General features: G+C 35.3%; 1 protein-coding gene across 4 annotated transcripts in view; it reads right to left on the bottom strand.

Moving 5' to 3' along the window:
* The window catches only part of VPS13B (vacuolar protein sorting 13 homolog B), a 426,536-nt gene that overhangs the window by 337,246 nt on the left and 67,566 nt on the right, over positions 1-21,724 (bottom strand). For all 4 annotated transcript variants that reach the window (XM_027657093.1, XM_027657096.1, XM_027657095.1 and 1 more), the window contains exons 16-17: positions 21,230-21,354; positions 4,358-4,542 (exon numbers count right to left, since the gene is read on the bottom strand). In XM_027657093.1, coding sequence (XP_027512894.1) covers positions 4,358-4,542; positions 21,230-21,354 — 310 coding nt within the window. The remainder of the gene's footprint in view (positions 1-4,357; positions 4,543-21,229; positions 21,355-21,724) is intronic.

The following is a 21,724-nucleotide window of genomic DNA, read 5'->3' as shown; positions in this document are numbered from 1 at the left end:
AATGGTAAAGCCTATTCATTCAAGTCGTAAGTTACATTGTTCACATTATCTCAATTTTTTTAATTGCCTTGGCTTCTCAGAACCCTAAAAACACCAGCTCGCATTTGAAAAGAACCTTTGCCAAGTAGGCATTTAAATATATGGATTACAAAAGGTGTCACTGCAATGAAGGGAGTTAAGTGCTTTCAAAAATCCCATTAAATTCCAAATCAATTATAATTAAAAACCTGTTCTTAGCAGAATTAGACAGTCTCAGGCTAAGAAAGACTAAATATTTAAACATGTTTATAAAAATATCTATCTAAAAAAAAATATCTTTCTTGACATACTCATTTTATCTGTCCTCCACAAGTTCTGAGCACAATCAGCTAGTTCTTTTTACTGGAAGTTTTAAGATAACAGACCTTACTAATACATATGACAAATACAAATTTTAGGTAGTACAGACACTTCATCTTTAAATTCTGTCACAAACCAAACACACACAACTTGCTTTTGAGACTTCAGATTTTATTATTTTTTTTCAGACAGCTTGCCTTTGGATAAGTTAATTAAAGAGTAACTCTAAGATGATCTGATAAAGTAGCAATCTAATAACAAACTAGGAAATATTCGCGCAGTGTTTTTCTCCTACTAGGAAAAGGTTTCTGAAGACCAAGGGGAGGAAAGTAGACAGGGAACAGAAGAGTGTTAATCTTAAAGCAATCTTCCCTTTCTGGTATTCTATTAATCTATTCTGAAGAAGAATTTGTAGAAGACAGAGCTTGGAGAGGTTCTTCTGAATCCCTAGACCAACTTCAGCCTCAATTACTTTTGAAAGAAGTTTTGGAGCAGGAAATCATTTCTGCTCCAGGTAAAACTTTAGGACAGAATCCCAGACACCAGTTATAAATTCTGTTCACATGTTTGTGGAAATACATAGTGTAGTTACCTTGCAGACAGGTTCCCAAAGAGGCCTTTGTACCTTGTGAGCCTTTCCACAGCATGTCAAAGGGTCAACAGACACCTGCCTTTCTCTGAGGTATTTCCCTCCTCCTGCAACTCATGTATCTGTACTTGTCTTCCTATTAAATTTTGCCTTTCTTAACTTTTATTGATTTTCTACCTGAAATTTTTCTACCTGCTTCTCCTTGTTTTATCTTTCTCTGCAGCACTCTTCCCTTTTTATTAGATGATCCTCTTTCTCAGTTTTTTATTCCTTTCTATTTTTTATTTCTTTTTTCCCCTAATTTCATCTGTTCTTTTCCTACGGAATATCTTAGCGCATATTATAAGTACAGTTTAAGTGATACAGTTTTAAAACTGGAAGAGATGGTTGTGTTGGAAAAAGCATACAACTATGGACCATAATTGCTGCTAAAAAATATCTTTGCTGAGAGGATGCTCGTGGCATCACTTCTGAGTTCAAGTAGTACTGAATCACTATGTTACAGAAGCACATCACTCACAAAAGCACCTGGCACAAAGCCCCAGTAAAGACATAAGCCCCAATAAAGCTGAGCAACAACTGTTTCAGCCCAATAATGCTCTTCAATCACACATGAAAAGTGGGAATACAGACACAGGCAGATGAGAAAGATGTAGGCTGTGTAAACAAATGGCAAACACATTTCAGACTAGCTATGTGCAAGTAGTTACTAAAGAAGAAAAATGTTAAGTCTCAGTATATTTCAAAATGGGTAGAACAGATCTGGGTAACTTATAACTAGACCATTTCTGTAACAGGTCAAATTTCATTCACAGAGGACAAAAAAAAGCATGTTGTTGTACTGTGTATCAAGAATGTGTAAAATCCTGTGATCCAGCCTGGAGCAGGCAGATTTGCTGAAAACCTCTGGATAACAGCAGACCATTAAAAGGAAGACAAACTACATAAGTCCTTTCTTTTTTTTTTTTTTTCGAGAAAAATGTCATAGATGGGCAGGGCTTTTTTACTTATTTTTAACAGGGGTATAAAAATCTAGATAAATGCATAGCTGTTTGTCCTGCTATATTTCCAATTAGTTAGAAAGATGGTTTTTAGAAGTTTGAAAATGCAAACAGAGGATAATTTGGGCAACTGTATTCATGAAATACATAGTTCATGATTCTTTTCAACAGCAGAATGAAAGTAAATTATATGAAAAAAGAGATTCCCTGAGAAACAGGATAAAGTGAAGGTAAGGGGATCTTTAAGCTGTTGTTAATTTTTCCTGCAAGAAAACTACAATTTCATGGAAACATAATCAGAAAAAGCAAAGGAAAAAAAGCAAAGAGCTATAAAAGAAAATACAGCAAATGTGTTTATACTTGCATTTTTGTAATAAATTGATCAAAGAAACAATTAATCCACAACACCGTGTGGATGGAAAGCTATTTTCTCTAAGTATTACTTTTGTGTGTAGCTAAAAATGAGTTGGCTCAGATGGAAAACACAATGCCATTGACAAAAAGGCTATTATTTCCTTGAGATGTCAGGCTACACAATAAAAGCTCATCTGTACACCCACAAAGATTCTCAGAGAGACAATGGCTACTGCCAGGCCCACCACATGACTCGTCTAAGGCAAATGTGCACCAGCCCAGAGGAACACGGGGGCAATGGCAGGCAGGAACTCCAATCAAGGACTCCCAAGGAACACTCATCAGCTGTTGTTTTATTTTGGAGAAACTAATTTGAATATGAGTAAAAGAATATCAGTGCATTATCCTCATAGTTACTCCACTGGAAAAAAATGAGAAAAAAAGGAAAAAAAGAAAGAAAAACAAAGAAAGGTAAAAGAAGCATCGAAATTCAAACTTCCCTGTGCAAATAGAGTCAGGTAATTTTTAGAAGCTTACACACATACACATTACTGTTAAAAGTATGTGAAAGCTTACACTAAGTATAAGGACAACTTTCAAGGCATAATACTACATTTTACACACCAGTATTCAAACAAAATGTAGTTGGTTTATAGAATCAACAAAGACAAAAATTAGGACAAAAGGATAGACAGCAATCGCTTCACAGCCTTGAACACAAAGATGCCTTCATCTAGTTAATGCGAAGCACAAGTACAGAAGTATAAAATTTACCAGGTCAAGCGTTAAGCCATGAACAAGAAAAGATCAAAACAAGTGTACTATATTGTTCATTTACTTGAAGTACTTAAAATGTGTGCTCCAGATTTTTATTCTGCAGAGATATTGTTAGCAGAGTTGTATCACAGTTCATTAAACTGACAGACTGAAACATGTTAAATGATAGAACGGGCTAGTTTGAAACTGTGGAAGCGCTAAGACCATCTGAAGTGATCAAATGACTGTATTTTCAGATTTCTCCAAGGTGTGGATTGTAAACCTGCTACATTCAGAAACACCAGGACTTGAAAATAAAACCTCACCATTTCATCCTAAGGCAACCCACACACAATGAAGGATTAAAAAGAACAAGTGACTTTTGGGAAAGCACTTTAAACACTTATTCCAAGGGATACACAAAAATACAACAGTTCTTTTGCAACACTAAATCAACACAGATTTAACTTTAATATAAACAACAGGAGTGAAAAAGAAAAATAAGATTGAGAAAAACAGGACTGAAAGACTTCCAGTAGTCTAATCTACCATTCTGCTTCAAGTCATGACTTTCTACATCTGAATCATTCTCCTAACACATTCTCCAAGACTGGTAAAGATGGAGATTCCAAAATATCTCAGTTATTCTTGTTATGGGTTTATTCACAACAAATAAACAATAACAGCTATAAATTACTATAGCCTGCATAGAAATCTAAAAAAAAAAAAAAAAAAGTATTTCTGGATGACCTTTATGTACTTGAAAATTCTGGTTTCCTCTGTAAATTGGTCAAAATGCTTAATTTATTTATTAAGGATGACAGGTAACGAATTTCATTATTTATGTCACCAAACACCAAAACTTGCATATCTTCAGCAGTTTCACAACCGTTAAGTAATATTTATTTATGAAACTGGACGAGAAACATCTGCAGCCCCTCTAAAAAATTCAGTGTATGCCATTGATTAATAAAGCCCTTAATAATCCAACTTCACCTCTGAATGATCCTAAGTTACAACATTGCACCATATAAGGTAGTGAGGGTGGATGTTTCAGATGAGGAAAGCATGGAAAAATTATCCTGTATGGGAAAATTAAATGCATCCAGAAACTGGTGCCAAGGAGTGAAGCTGGGTGGCTTAGCTTACATCCTGGATTTTAAGCATAAGCTATAAATACCCATATACACACAAAAACCATTCTGTCTGTTAACTACTATAAGTAAAAACCTGGATTTAAAGGATATAGTTGTATTCACATTCACTAGCAGTGCTCTGTACCACTATAAATACTTAACCAAAAGCATCACATATTTACCTGAAGTTTGGAAAACCTCATTCAGCAAAGGTTCATTCACCACCACTGAACTGACATGTCCAACAGGATGAAACCAGCTCTGATAAATAGTTTGAAGCAGAAGGGTTTGAGCTCTAGTTGCTTGAATGGTCAAATTAGGGAGCTCAAAAATGCATTCTGTTAGTGGGACATGAGCTCGCTTGGTCCTGTTTAATATGGAGGAAAGAAAAAAAGGAAAATCAATACTTTGGTGCATAAAAATAGCAATTTTAGAACTTAGTCACAGAATATCAAACTATTAGCAATTAGTTTGTAAGGTAGGAACTGCATGCCTATTAGGTTTTTCCTTGTAAGAGCTGATTCTGCTTATACTGAAATGAAACCTAAATAGGACCTGTTACATGATTTAACTTTATATCTCCCTCCAAAACATGACAGGAAAATTCATATATTTGTATCTAATTATCTCTTGATTTTAATATACTTAATAAAAGCAATTCCATGTGCTCCCACCAAAATAAGAGCTATTCAAAATTATTAAGTTATTAAAAACACAGAAAACACCTGTTCAAAAACTGAATGTTCTGAATTTTTTTATTTAAAAAGCTTACAATGAATTGCTAAATGAGATATGGCCAGTGACCCAAAAAACATATAGAGAATATTCATACATGAAAATACAAACAGGCACATATTCCATATTTCACTGACATAGAGCTCATTAAGTAACTATACTATTTTTCAGTGCCTTTTACCTTTTAACTGGGGAGGAGGAACAGGAGGGGACAGGCAGTGGTTAGTGCAAAGTAAAGGACATTTTGTTTGGAAATAAATTCTTCTGTGACAATATAATCCACCATCAACAAGAACACTTTACAAAAACCATAGCAAAGTCAGTAACTTACTTTTTCTTCCTAATACACACACTATTACCTGAAATGAAGCAACAGATTGATTTACTACATTCAACAAAAACTATAAAGGTTTTTTAACCCTCTCATTTTGGAGCCTTTTCATGAAGCACATTTACAACATTATTATTATTGCCCTAATCACCTCCTGCTCCATCACTGAAACATACTTCTTGTGCTATGTAGCATTATTTTCTCTAATGTCCCACATGGCAGGGGCAGTTGGAACTAGATGATCTTTAAGGTCCCATCCAACACTAACCATTCACTGATTCTATGATTCCATGAAAAATAATCACTGATGAACATATTGGCTCACTCTCATTCTGAAGAATTAGAAGATTTTAGGGACATCCTTAAAGCCACTTACTAATAAAAAACATATGTTCCATTGGGAACCAGAACCTCAAATGAGGTAAAGCTGCTAAAGTTGCTCACAAAAGCCCTTAGCCCAGAAAAAGAAGTGTGCTTTAGCAAAATATTCAGGGACTGAAGATGCAATACATGCAGACACTGAATGGCTCTTTAGATCAGAAAAATCAAAACCTTTCAAGGAACTCTCAGACGCAGTCACAAAACACCACATCTCCCATCTGGGTCCAGAAGAAAATGCTTGCAGCTGCACAACCTAACATTTGGGAGAGAACATCAGCAGTACAGGTTCTGAAGGAGGCTCAATGAATTCAGAAACAGGTCATTTCTGATGCTCAAACTCTAAAACCTTCAGCAGAATGAAGTGACACAAAATTCCAGTAATAAGACTTCCTTGAATATTCTCCATCTGATTGGGAGAGTGGCCCTTCAAGATGACTAGAGGGAAAAAAACACTTCTCAGACCCATGATAATTATGTTCTAAGTGAAGGAGCAGAATAGAAAAATATTTTGTTGTTAACACTTTTGGCCCATAAGGTGCAGATAAGGCCTGTGTGACACGTGAAACTTGGTTTGGAAATAAGTATTCCAAACATCTGAAGACATCTAACAACTACTATGTTGACATGGTGGTACAGCCAAGGGCAGTGGCATGACTTGGAATTTGGACTTGGGCATACAAGCATTCACCTTAAATCACAAACAGAGCTCCTCCCTTAATCCCTCAGCAATACCAGGAAAGAGTAAAGCCAAAGCTTTCTTTCTTTGGTTTGGATGGATTGTGTTTGTTTTTAAGAGGAGTCACAAATAGTGAGCTAGAACAAAAGTTACATATGCCCTGTTTTGGGGAACTCTGCATCTCCCACCTGCCTTTTCTGCTGACAGCCAGGTAAAGATCTACAGAAAACCACTTTGCTTCAGACAGCCAAAAGGAACAAAGAGCCTGGAACTTATTCTGACCATCTCTACCACACAACATGCACAAGAGGACACACGGAAATCACCATCTTGTGGATACAGTTAGATAAAACATGTCTCCCATTTCAGCTCCTCTTCAGATACACAAACAATCCTTTGTGCAAATGTACATCTATCCCTATAAAGACTCAGAGAAAAACTCTGGGTTCCATGAAAAGCACAGGTGGAGACTACAACATTGTGACCTTTCCTGATGTTCGTGTCAAGTTAGAATTCGAACTTGTTCGCCTAAAATTTCCTAGAATTTAAGTCCAAGCTCGGTAATCTATCAATTTAAGCAGAAAAGGTGCGCTTAAGCAAAGGAGTATTCAAGGCAATTCTGTACTTAGAAAAATCCATTCCTGTAAAACAAAATGGTACATATATTATAAATAATTTATTTTAAAACTCAAGATTAAACAGACAGCACGACCCATTTCTTTTACATAGAGTTGAAGTTGGACAACTAACTATGCGTGTTCACAAAACTTTTGCAGGCAATACCTGGAAAGAAATGGAATGCATGGTGATATCACAATGTTTCCTGGTATTCTTTTTTTCCCCTCCCTCCCAAGACATGTACTGCAATCCATTACTATTTATCTCATTACAAAAGTGCACTGTAGCATTTTTCCTTTCTGGTATTTTTCCTTTTGTTATTCTTTCAGACAACATGTTTTTCTATTTTTCCCCTCTTATTTCTGAATACCATCTTGCAGGATTAAAACTAAGTATTACAGAACAAAGTGTCTGAATATTTCAAAAGATGGGTTCCCTAGTGTAAAACTGGGAAGGAAGAAAGTAGGTAGAAAACATTTTTCAGCAAAATTCTGGACAAACATGATTCTGCAATAATTCCATCTAAAATAACAATTTGCTATTAACAAATTCATGTACTTTAGAGGGAAACTGAGGAGCTGTGACAATCAAAACATGGAATATGGCACTGGAAAAGATTTTGCTTTAAAAGTTTGACTCTTCAACTAACACATATTACAGCTACTGTATGACCTATGTTACATTCAAAACTAAGAGTTTCAAATAAAATAGTCCCTTAGGAGTAATAACAGTGTATTAATTTTTTTTTAACAATATGCAAATTCTACACTTACTGTACTTTAACAATCCCATAGGAACAAAGTCCACTGGTTTTTTTCAGATAACTTTGGGGGAATGGGAAGTTGAAAATAAATCCTATTTTATAGAAAAAAAAAATCAAGGCAGAGGGAAGCATTGTACCATGTGTGCAGCAAATGTTGCTTAAAGGAAATTTTAACTAGACCTGGCTAGTGATGAAAGTACAATTATAATTCAGGATTTATTATAATAGTTTCGAAACACAAACAATGCATTTAAAAGATTTTAAAATATAAGTTTGCTACCAAACTGCACCTGTTATTACAGAAAATATATCATTAATAAGGTATTGAGCTATATTTAACAAAATTTTTATGACCCATGAGATATATTTGAGCAGTAAGTGAAAATACAAGTACAAATAATTTTTTTCAGTAAACCAAGTCTGATCTGCGTTTCTATACTGTATCATTAAATTTGTATTAAGTAACTGAATACGACTTCATATCAAAACTCATCACCATATTAAAACAGTTATGGCACATAGTTGGAGTCTAAAACCACTACTTAAACTGCATTTTAAAACTGCAACAGCAATAGAAATAATTGTTTCTCAAATCTTTACACTCAAGAGTTAAGATGCATTTCTGAACATATGTTCATTTAACTGAACAGGTTAAAAACCTACCAGTTCAAACACTCTTCTCTAGGGGAAAATAAATCCTAATGTAACTAGCAGGATAGGCTACTCATTAAAGCTAAACTTGGACAAGTTCCAGAATAAATTTAAGGAAATATGAACAAGCGAGTCTTGCTGTGTAGTGGCATGGAGTGAAAATGAATCTGTCCTAATTAAATGATTTTTAAATACACTTTGGTCGTACCCAGTTTGCTGACAAACTGTAATACAGACTTGCTGAAATATTTGGATAAATCTGGCATACCATTAAAGAAAATAGTTTTCTTCACTGTTTTTGAATGAAAACATGAACTGGACCTTCTTATACACCAAGCGCAGGCACCAATATAACCAATTCACAGGCCTGTTATGAAATATTTTCAGTTTGTAGACTTTAGGAACAGCAACTCATTCTTGTAAAATCAACACCTCAGAGTGATTGAAAGAATATAGTGGTGAACAGCTGGGTCCAGAGGTTTATACAGAGTCCCCAACTGCAAAGCTGGACCCTGCGAAATGTTTGAAAAAATTTGATTTTTGTTATTACTCATATCCTGTACAGTAAAATACGATTAGTTCATTTTTTCCAAAATAACAAAACCAGTAACCTGCTACTAGAACCCAGCATTGTGCTTTAAAAGAACCTGAATGTAATTTAAATGTCCAAATAATTTCAGTCAGCATTTGCACACCTTTCCTCTTAGGCAAACGGAAAGTGTATGCTGGTTTTATGTGACATGAATGAAGGCTTCATCTACATACCTACAACAAACCTGTATTTATTTCTACTTAACCTGATATTTTGTATCAACTTAAAGAAAATTATAATTTTTACCATTTTTCTTAACATTTAAGCAACTATTTATTATGGTAAAGGAAACAACGTCTAGCTATGTAATGACAAATATCAAACCTCTGAAGTGAACACGTGGAACGGGAACTGGAATGATTATTGTTTTAAATGCAAAACTGAAGTCACCACTACTCACAAAAAAACCCTAAAACATATCATGTCCACATATACTAACACAATTTTCAGTCTTCAGTCAGCAACATACAGTTATTCATGTTAGAGGGCCAAGTTAATTATTATTAAAAAACATCTCGAAGATTGATGTCTTCAAAACTTCTTCTGTTCTTCTATAGACTACAAGTTGCCTGACATCTTCCGTTATCTCTTACATGGATTAATTTTCAGGAGCTGCAGCTGCCTTGGCCTCTTATTTGTAGGAAACACTGCTAATCATATAATCTATTACAAGGGAGAAAACAATGAACTTAAAGGTTCACCACTTTTTTCTTTTTTTTTCAGGAAATCAAAACATTAACTTAGTATTCCTGCAAATTTCAGATATGGGATTAGAAGAGTACAATGCTATCATTTTTAAACTGACTATTGTATCATTTTTTAAATATTAGATCTGAAATTTGTTAGTGATGAAAAAATTTTTGTAAAGTATTCAGTCATATGTGAAGTTCAAAAAAAAACCCTCTACAGATTTCCCTCAAACAATTGTGAAAACAAAACAATACAGGCAAGAGTAAAAGCTTCCATATGGCTTAAAAAATGAACAGACTATCCATTTTTCATTTTCAATAAAATGTGTGTTTAACGGAACAATAAAATTTACCTTTACACAGCAAAGCAAAAATGAATAATTGCATATTACAAGACAGAAACAATAAAATCAAACAAATATCTAAAGGAAGAAACCTCAAAAAAAATCTATTTTGAGTAAAGAATGCAGAACTCTGGACATACCTGTTAGAAGCTCTAAATTTGGATCTTTTAAAAAATAATTTTATTTGTTTTGATATATCTGGATATTAAAAGTTATGATCACTAGATTAAAAATTATGATTGCTATATGCAAATAACTATATTGGCTTGTGAAGTAACAAGGAAGTGAAAATCAGTGACCTCAGTAAGACAGTTATTGTAACTTTACCTGCCATGAGATACCATGAGAAAAAAGTGGAAGCCTGAAAAAAACCCCCCAGGACTGTGAGGGTAGGAAAGTCCTAATTTTTGCCAACCTAATTCCAGCCACACTAAGCACGAGATGAGTCTTTCCACCCACTGGATTAAAAGTATAAGAAAGCAGGCAAGAAAGCAGTCTATGTCCATTTCTAGTTAGGTCATTGCCTATGTGCCACAAAATGCAACAGACCTGAACTAAAAATCTGTTGATATCAACAAAGGATTGGGCACTTTCAGTCTTAGTTTTGGATAAACTAAGGTGGTTGCTGAAACTTTAATGGAGGAACATGTTAAACCTGCAGCTGCACTAGAGAAACATATTTAGGATGCTAGATGAAATTGAGCTTACTAGCTCATCAATGGGACAGATGCTAGGGACCTGAACACTCATCAAATTGCAAGTGAAGATGAAGTGAATTGTCATTTCTTCCTTTGTAAAAAACTCTGTTTCTAATAATTAAAGTGATATGAGCAATCTACAGAAGAAGAAAAGGAGATTGCAACCAGGCCTCAGCCTTCTTTAAGCACTTAATATATATGGGTTACACACATTAAACAACTTAATCTTATGCATAAAATTACATCTTTAAAGAACCATATCTTCAGAACTCCACAAAGTGTGGGGTGCACATCAAAAAACAAGGGATAAGAAACTCTTCTCATGGAGATGACAATTCAGGACTTTTTTCTTGCTTGCACTTTAAACAACCAGCCTTTCTTTACTTCTTCTAAAAGGTCTAAATTTTTTACTTGGATCTAGGAATCTTCCTGTCATTGATGGCGGGTATCAGTGAGAACAAGGGAAGAGTTATGACATTTAGCTGCATTATGTTCAACAAGACCCAAACATAAGGACCATGAGAAAAAAGTCAGTAGTCATTAGAGTGACCCATGATCAAAATGTATTAAAAGCAAAAAAAACCCAGAAACATTCCAGAAAGAAGCAAGGACTTTCTGTAGGGAAGCACCGGCTCAATGAAGGTATTACAGGGTGGAATCATTTGAGAAGCAAAGAACTTTCATATCTACATCTAAATTGCGCCTTGCATCTTTTCACAAAAATAGCTCCTACCTGAAAAAGCAGCAATGACAAACTAAATCACATCATTTTCGTTTACCTCTTATATAAAAGTTGGGGGGAGGGGCAGGGAGGAATCACATGGAACTTGGAGATGCTGTAACTAAACAGCTGCAGATGAACAAACCACCAGGGGTAACCAGGTAAAAGTTGCTAGTGGCCATAAACCTTCAAACTGCAAAGATCTGTAGCTTTTTGTAGCTTTTAGAAATCCAGTATCATTGCTTTATATATCCAAGTGCAATCCAAGCTCAGTGGCCACAGGGGTGGTACAGGGTTTGGGAAACTGGCTTCCCACAGAGCAGCCTGCTTTACTGTCCTGGGAAGTAACCCCATCCTCTCCCTTTCCTCTCCTTCTTCTCCTTTCACACAATCCCAGAAGGAGCAGAAACAGCCATTAAATCAATCATCTAAATCTGCCACACAGAGCCATTTGGTTGCCATTAGCAGGTAAAACAAGGAGCCAGAAGGGCTCAAACATGCTGGTGCTCAGTGAAGAAAACTGCACTGACAAATCCAGTTCAAAGGTCTTCTTGGGAACGAACACAGTTTCAAATTCCTTGCTGAAGATTCAGGGCTGAGCACAGCTCCAGCTTCAAGTAAACACTAACAACTGATCTCAATAAGAAAATTTGTCCTAAAAGGTAAGTTGGTTCTGATTTGGGGGTTTCTGTGAATTTCTTCTACTGAAAACTTGTGCATAGTGTTTATGTTGTTTTATAAATAGATTAAATACTTTGGTGGAAAAAAAGACATATTTATACTGAGAGAAAAAAGTTTACTTGAAATTGTGGTAAATCATTTATAGCTACTCAGAGAAGTAAGAAAGTGAATGTCTGCATTACTGAAACAAAACTAGTACTTGAAGAAAAATATTGCACTACATGGAGATGTCACAAACAAAATACACAAGACTAAGAGAAACAAAGCTATATCTATAAAAAGCCATGTCTGTAGTGCCATACCTTTCCCTCATCATCCCCTGCTAAATGGGGATATATTCACAGGCTACTGCTCAGTTCTGTTAAAGACAAATCACAGTGGTTGGGGGTTGGAAGGGAGATCATTTAATCCAACCTTACTGCTAAATAAAAGCACTTAACCCCACTCTTTGACTTACAGTACCTCAAAAGCCAATTCCACTATCCTTTAAGATAAAAGTTACAGCATCAAAAGGAAGCTGCTGGAAGCAGGGAAGCGTGTTTTGTTTTTCCGATTACCAGAAAAGCCTTTAATATAGCAAAGGATGGATCAAGGGTGTCTTCAATAGCAAGGACATGAATGGACAAGGTGTGCTAATGGTTCACATGTAGACTCTACATAACTGCAGAAAGAGTATAAAGGCTTTAAAATTACTATACTGTGGCCTCATTAAGTAGCAACCTCAAAAGAATTTTAAAGGATATCAAAAGCTATTTAAAGCAAAACATTAAATCTCGGTAAATGCATAATACTTTGTACTTCAAAGACTACAGTTATTTTTAAATCTAATTTTAACATCTTTAAGCACTGACTCCAGCATTACTTTATACCATTCATTCCTCAAAAATAATACAAACTTTAAAGCAGATTCTATGTATACACTTTTCCTGTGTTCAGTTTTGGTCCATTCACTGTGTGCCTCATAACATTTATTTCATTAATTAAAAACTCCACACATGAAGAAAAGATACTGACAGTAAAACACATCAAAGCTATTTTCTTGTAATATGTATACACAGCCAAATCCAAGATGTATCCAAAATCAGTCATACATGTACTTTCAGAGCAACAGCCTAAGTCAGTGAAATTAGAAAAATTCCATTTCAATTTGCCTTTCCTCTAAAAATTTATAATACAGAAATCAGATGCTTAATTCTGTCATTCTCCATGTATATGCACATTTCTTCACTATCAAAGGTAAACATGATTAGAATATTCTAATCATGTTTACCAAATATATTTCCTTTTATTTGATTGTTTATTTTGGAATCAGTCATTAAACTCAAAGAAAAAACATCAGTAAAGTAAAAATTTTTTGGGCTTTTGTTTAAAAAACATACACGTTATAATGGGTAAAAAAATCTGATCAATTGAAAAATGAATCCACAATTTTTGTACTCATGTCTGAACTAACACAATCCTTTCCTTTTCTTGCATTGATATCAGAAGTACCTGCAACAGGTACTACAACCCATTTCCAAATTTGATAAACAGGTTTTATTCTCACAGTTTACTGTTTAAGGACTTTATATCCCACCTGAGCCTGACTCAGTTGTTCTTTTTTTCGTTTTTTGTTCAAATGGCCCTCTAACATTCTCATCGAAAACATGCCATGCTAAAAAATCTAGTTCAGAAACTAGGAGCTGATGTCCTTTAGAAGATTAAAACATAATGAAAAGCAGACAATGTTTACCAAACATACAGGCCCAATGGAGGTCTAAATGTTCACATGTTTTCAATACAGTACCTGTTTCTCAGTATGTACACCTGACAGGTTACTTTAATGTACTTTAAAAGGCGTTCCTAAAGAAACAGCAGTAAAAAAATACAAAGCTATAAACAATGAGGATAAAAGTGCTTAAGGAAAAACACCAAGGATGTTTCCTTGCACACAAATGCTTAGCTTAGAACCCAAGACAGATCCTGATCTATGAGAAGGACTATTCCTATAGAAAAGAAAAGGCACATCAGGTTCTGGGGGAGACAAGCATGAGGAGAATATAGCAAACAAATGATCCTGGACACAGGACAAAATCCTTCTCCAACCTAGAGATGAACACAGGTGCAGTAAAGCTGCTAAGGTATTATGGACAGCTGAACATGCACAGGAGCTCTTATATTTGGTTTGAGTCAAGATAAATACAGGGTTTTTTGAATAAAATGGTTTTAGTTACCATTTATCATGGTTAAACTTTAACCGAGAGTCAGATTAACATGCTTGTAAGAGTAGGTGCATAATTTAAGACTACAGAGTTTCTGGTGCCTACTGCTTGAGAGTGAAGCTCTGTAGAGTCAAAAAAGGATATGCTACAGCTTGCTCAGCAATATTACAGTGATCCATGAGCGTAATGAACCATATTATAGCTCAACTGATAAGCATGTAGCTTATTCAAGAAGCCTTTAAACATACAGTTTTGGTGAAGGTGGAATATTTGATACATAAGGTGAATAATACAATTTCATAAACATAATTCTATAGGGAACTATATTAGAAGTCCCAATGAGAGAAAGGCCATTTTTTTCTTCAAATTATTGTATTTAATGACTACAAATTCTTAAAACAGTGCTTGCAATCCTATCAACTCCCATGGCATTGTCTTAAAAAGAAGATGCAAAGAAAAAGGTAAGAGAGCAGGTTAGAGAGCAACCAAAAGGTTAGAGAGCAACTGCAACACTACAGTACAGTTCTTCAGAATTCTACGTAATACCCAACATTTGAACAGGGCTGGCTAGCAGAATGACATCACAGTCAGCTTCAGGGTGCAAGTTTCAAGCATCCTTGATTGCAAACTAGGGAGGCCAAGTGCAGGTTCCAGTAACGGTCTGTGGCTGTGCCCACTGCTGACCGGTTTGCTTGCTCTCCACCAGTCTCAGGCCACGGCAGCTGGCACTTTCTCAAACGATGCTGAAAGGACCAAGCATGTCAGAAGCCTGGCCATATCCTTTAATTTTACTTTTTTTCCCCTCCTTTTCAGAGCAGAAGGGAAAGCCACAGGTATGTGTACATGAACTGAGCTAGGAGAGGTTACCAGGCCTCAGGGCAATGGATGTCTTCTAGAATATTTTATTTAGCAGCCATCTAAATATTTAGATTTATTTAGATGACAACTCAGAGATTATATTTTTCTTTGTAATTCAGAGATACACTTAAAGAGGTAGAAAAAAAAGGCACAAAATTGCAGGCAAAATTCTGGAGAAACAAAGGACAAACTTTGTGTGACAAATTGCCACCAGTACGAGTTTACATGGGTAAAGCCTCATAATAAAGAATATCACTGAAAATCCTAACCAGATCATTTCATACACATAGCTTTACCACTAAGAGAAACAAAATTTCTAAATACATCCAGTGCAAAAGGAATATATATTAAGGATTCCTTTTTTCTTTAGAATCTATGCTACAGAACAGCACTTTGGCTTTAAGACTAAGTTTCTGAAACCTTTCACCAGTCTCTAATCAAAACTTGTCTTTAACCCTGAAAATCCCATTTTGACATACCATTTTCTTGGTTTTAGTACAAATGCCAGCAAATACTGATGGCAACAGTTATAACAACCAGGATTAAGTATTAGCCATGTGCAATCACTTTCCCTGGACAGATAACAGTCAATGGGCTTAATTTACTTTCACTGAAGAGACTTGACAATTAATTAATCTAAATAACTACACTGGAAACACTACAGATGACCACCTTTACTGTCAGCTCTGCTGAATTTCCTCCTCGTGGACAATACTGAACAATACAACTGCTTCCAATTTACACTGATTAAAAGTGAATTTTTAACAGATTTGCTGAATGCTGCCTGCCACATCTGCTGAGTAGCAGTAACATTAGATCTGGACTTGATTTTTAAAAAGAAAAAATTAAACTAGAGGTTTGCAACTGAAGTTAATTTGTTGTCACACTAATCAAGCTGCAAGTCATGTACTTAGGATGCAAAACTCTTCCTGGTCTAAGGGCTCTTCTTGGTAACTGACAACAGCTCCTTCCAGAACTTGAAAAGTGCCCCAAAATGTTCTTGCTGAAATTTGACATATTAATATCACTACATATTATAAAATGTTACACACAAGCATTGGTTCCCTTGAACTTTTATAATGCAAGATATGTAAATCACATTTTCAAAGAAAAGTCCTTCTCCTGTTAAAGCTGTTAAATCACCCTTTATTACTGTTCGCAATGTGCTGTGATATTGCCATACTTACTCCTCAAACACAAAGATGCACAGTAAACCAATTTCTGAAACTGTCAAAGTTGCTGCTCACAAAGCCTTACCAAAACCAGCTACCAATAAGTTAATTTAAAAAATCTGATTTAGTATTATGTTCTTTGATGCATTTTCTAGGCAATGGCAGAGAAGTATACAACGCTGAAGCAATCCAGCACACTCCCTAGACTGATTGTTCACATCTGAGGCAATTCTACATAACCACCTCTGCAGAACCCAAGAGAATGACTGTTGCATTCTGCTTTTGCACAGCCTATATCACTGGTGTAGCTCAATAGTTCAGACAGGTTTTAACATGTGCTAGCTCTAACTGGCACAACATTGATGTGGCTGAAACTCCCCTGTCCCATACACTGATGGCATCTGTTCAGGCATTCAATCTACCCTGAATTTTCATCTGGCAGATATATCCAATTACTAACATAACTAATAGTCACAACTGAATGCTACAAAATGAGTTTCATGTGTTTTCAACCTGTTTCTGCTTCTGACCCAGGAAACAAGCATGCCCCTCAACTGCCCACGTGAAACGCAATCCACACCCAATCTAAATTGACATTACTCTTGATTTACCATGACCAGCCAGTAAAACAGGCTGCCAAAATCAAGACCGAAGTGTCAATTTATGAGAAAATTTCCTAGATTTATGATCTAGTGTTCCCAGTCTGTGGATTTTGGGCTCTGTGTTTCCTGCCAATAGAGTCCGCTTGCCTCTTACTAGCACAACTGCACTGAACAGCACAACAGCTATGTCTTGTGACTCTCAAGCTCAGAAAGCTACTGTGATTTCTAGTTCTAAGCAGATTATTCCACTGAACATGCCCTGCAAAGATGTTTCAATCAAAAAAGTAACAGAGACAGATAGTTCACCTGATCCCCCATAATACACTTTTAATCCTCTCTTCAGTGAGCAGCAAATCCTAAAATCACCTACTGTCATCACAATAGTACCTTGTAGATAAAGGCCATGTCACCAGGAGCTAACTTCCTTGCTAAATAACTTACTGTGTAAGAAGCCAGATCTTCATCAACCAATCTGCTTGTGAATTGCTGTCACTTGAGTCAGTTCACTGGGATATCATCAAAAGCACCCAGGATTTACAAAATGACACAGAGCAGACATGAGTGGATGCACATGCTGACTGATACTGGAGCCTATAATGACCTTATTGGATTGTGTAAGGAGTCTAACAATGAATTCTGTCAATAAGAATACGGTTGTATGGCACACTAGTACACGGCTATGACTGAGAGGGATGTTTGCCTTGTAAGGGGAGACATCATGGAAGAAAATGGAAGCAAAGCTGTATGAAAATACAAACGACTTCACAGTAACAAAAATTTGAGCAGAAACCTATACAGTAATAATGAGGGCTTTAGAATCCTCCATTTCTGTAATAGCAATATTAAAGTTAAAAAATGTAAGAGAAACTAAATTGTGTGTACAAAGCAACCATTTCACAACTACATGGTGACAAATTCAAAATAAAATGCAGGAAGTCAGGTAAGAAAGTAAAATGTTGATGTTCAGGTTGCTGGCAAAGTATATTTCTCAATATCACTGCATAATAGTTAGCCAAAAGGCTAACTTCCTAGTGTGCCAGTCAGAGTATCAAAGGCTGTCACAGACAGAGACAGTGAGAACCTTCCCACAGACCTGATAAAGAAAAACGAGAGTCTGGAACAGGTTAAGAAAAGCAATGTAATGCAAAAACACACATAACTGGACTGGTATCTAGCTCCAAATATACAGAGGACACTTCACTATCATTCCGATATCAGAAAAATAAAAGGAAGGTTATTAAGAATATGTATTGTGTAATGTTAGTTTAATATTCTTCAGAAGTACAACAAAGTGGTATTTCAGAAGTGATAGAGGGTTATAACACTAAAGTGTCTTACACTAGATTACCTCATCTGTTACCACAGACATTGTAGCCAAAAGAACAAAAGGGAAAGAAATCAGCTAATTCCTGTTTGGCAATAAACATTTTTGTCCTTCATTCTAGGCTTTTAACCATATTCTGCTAATTCTCAGTTGGTTTTAGACATCCTCCTAAAAGCTCTGAAAGCTGCTTTACAATCTGACATGCAACACTATATAAAGTAGTTGTAAAATATTGACATGAATGTATTTTGCATCTTGTTATGCTTGACAAAAACAAAAGACCAGATGGTTTGTACTTTCCAATAAAAATAGATTAGCTATGCAATTTAAAAGATGTCCAAGACTTAGTTAACTAGTGAGTTTGAGCATATTCTTTTATAGAAAGAAAGAGTATTAACTGCAATTAAAACAGACATCAATCTACTACAAAAACAAAACAGCACTTTAGGACAGTTTATGGTTATTTACTGGAACTCACTGGGCTGATGCTGTTGAAATTTTATCTCTTAAAATATCCTGTCAATGTTTATCAATCAGTTTTAAAAAATTAATATTACTACAGTATTTTATACACTGTATACATTTTAAGATTGTTGTACTGAAACTAGAAAAGAAAGCTATTCTACTGATTTATGTCAGAAATAAAGTTGAGATTTTCACTGCTAACTCAAAACATACTACCTAAGGGATTCCATAACAGTTCATAAAATGTCTTTGTTTTTAAAAGGTATGGTCTGTGGTATATATTTTCTACGAAGAAACAGAAGAACACATGTAGCATCAGATGTGTGTACTTTAAGAAACTCTGGAATGTGAAATCCACAAATCCAAATAAAGCAGGTGGTATAATTTGGGAGGGAGGATTGAATTTAAGTTTAATGACATTACCAGGTTATCCTACCAGACTAATTCTCACTCACTGCATGACTTCAATGAAGCTCTCAGTCCTCATGCTGATTTCGATTTAGTTGAAGTGCTATTTGATGTGTTTCATCTGGAGTTTTATTCACTTCAAACTACACTTCATTTAACCAGGCTGCTGCTGTACTCATTTGTTTTTCTACTTTATTACTCACAAATTGGTGCTGCTTAGTTTAGATAAATCCTTGGAATAAGTTCATTTTATATAATTATCTTGTACTGTTAATAAATAAACAAGCTTTAGAAAAAGATCATATCACAGGAAAAAAGTGAGAAAAATATTAAAATACACTAGACCACAATAAGTGTTGATCTTACAAGATCTACTAATAAATGCTGATAGATGATTTGCTGCTTTAGCAGGACCATTCCCCTTCCTCCACTCCCCAAAACTACTGCTCCTTTATGTTATTAATCTACCCTACTCTATTTTCCAGCTGGGCACACACCACAATACAATGCATTTTTAAAAGAGAGAGATAGAGAAACAACAGCGAAACAGAAACGACGAGACAGAGAAACAGAAACGACGAGAGAATCAGAGAATGCGCGAGCGAGAGAATGCGAGCGTGAGACCACGAACACGTGAGACAGAGCGTGATGGCAAGTGTGCAACTGCACACGCGGAAAAGCACGGGACACCAGGCATGGGCGAGCAAGAAAGAGATGGAGCATAACGAGCACAAGCACCTGCAGAAGAGCACTCATGAAAAAGCAGCAGCACTTGAACTTGTCAGATGACAGATTTTCTTAACTATTTTTCGTCTGAAAAATAATTTTTTTGATTTTGCGAAACTAACCTTGGGATTTATAATACAGTAAATAAGTTTAAGTTTACCACTAAACACTAATTCGTTCTTACAAGGATCACTAACCAGAGCTTAGTGTTAAATGTTAGGTGATGTCATGAAAGACTGTCAATCTTAACTAAGTCCTGAAGTACTCTGATTAGTGCTGATTATGGGTTATCCTGGTAACATTTTTTATTTTTCAGAAAAAGGTTGCAACACAACAGCAATTAACTTGAAGAGGTTAATACTTTTGTAAACTATTGATAAAAAATATGACAAAGCCAGTTAGGCTGCTACCACCTGGTGGTGTTCTGATAATGCTAAAACCCTCTTACATTCAACATGGTGTCACAGCCTGTGAGAGAAAAATTAGTATATTCTCTGTGTGGCACTAAGAACAGTCACAGACGTAGTCCTTTTTTCTTAATCCATTAAGCTTTCACAAACAAATGTATCTTATAAATTAGCTATGCAACACAATGTTTGAAGCCAAAGTATTTAACATATTAACACGTTTTCTTGTCATTTTATGTAAAATTCTTTGCATGTGTTTAGTCAAAGTAGTATTACAGACTGCTACTTCTCAAAAGGAGGGACAAAGAAAACTAATATCCTGCCCAAAGTATTGCCAAAATGCACTTTCCTGAAAATAGATTTTATAAATGCATTGACATCTATGTCCACGAGATTTAAACTGAAAAGATAAATTTAAATACTGAATTTTCCATGACAAGTTTAAAAAAATTTTATATAGCTCATTTCATAATAAAGCACAGAATTTGTTTCAGAAGAAAAGCGTTCTCATTTAACATATGAACTACTACAAACGGCTAAAATACCTGATCACAATGTTAAAACACTTCCAACTGTAATGAAAGATAAATAAAGGTGTAGTAGAGACTTCATAGGGTTGGGATGTTTTGGGGTTTCATCCTCCAACTTGTTGCTTTTTATTTGGTTGAGTTTAAAACAGCAAGAGCTGTTCAGTTAAACACATCAAGCTTTGCTAGCAGTATGTAACTTAGAGTGGAAACTGGTTCTAGAAATCTACAAGGTCTAGAACAATGTCATTTAATACGGGGCTTGTGGAGGCTGCTTTCTTGGCCAAACAAGGGTCTAAAATGTTTATTAACAGCAATCCTTACAAAGAAACTTATTAATAATAACAAACAATAGTAGAATATGACAGATGAGACAGAAAAGTTTAGGGATATATATGAAGCTTTGCATTTTTACGTCACTCATTAGAAATGCAAAAGTAATTGTGCATTACTTAAACACTTAATGCTCAGGCTTAATGCTCACCAATATTTGGGAAACTTGATCAGCTTGCCATAAACAGCAGTACTGAATGAGGGGATAACTGGAGCAGGGATGCAGTATAATCCTTTACTGTCCAAAGAAGTCAGTGCTGCTTGAAAACCAAATACCTGGAACAAATTCAGTTAGTCAAACAGTATGCTACCACATGATTAGATCACTTTCAAGTTATTTTATAACATAATATATAGAAATATACTCAATAAACATTAAATAAATTATGTATTAATTTTAGATAATTCCTTTCACCCAAACACAAATATAGCTACAGAAATCTACGTAAAATAATGCCCTAACAGGAGTATATACAACAATATTTTCTTCTCTCAAAAAGTATTAACTATACTCTGCTGAATTTTTAACAAAATGCTGAACTACAATTTAACAACTCAAATACTTTGTTCTATATCCTTTAACTTGAAGATCGCACACTGCCTTTTATATAAAATAAAATCACTTTTGGTAATTTTAACAACACTG

The sequence above is a fragment of the Corapipo altera genome, unplaced genomic scaffold, assembly GCF_003945725.1.
Source record: "Corapipo altera isolate COAL_440 unplaced genomic scaffold, ASM394572v1 52b, whole genome shotgun sequence".
In the NCBI taxonomy this organism is placed as follows: Eukaryota; Metazoa; Chordata; class Aves; order Passeriformes; family Pipridae; genus Corapipo; species Corapipo altera.
The sequence above is the reverse complement of the archived record's forward strand: the minus strand, read 5'-3'. Positions and strand labels throughout refer to the sequence as shown.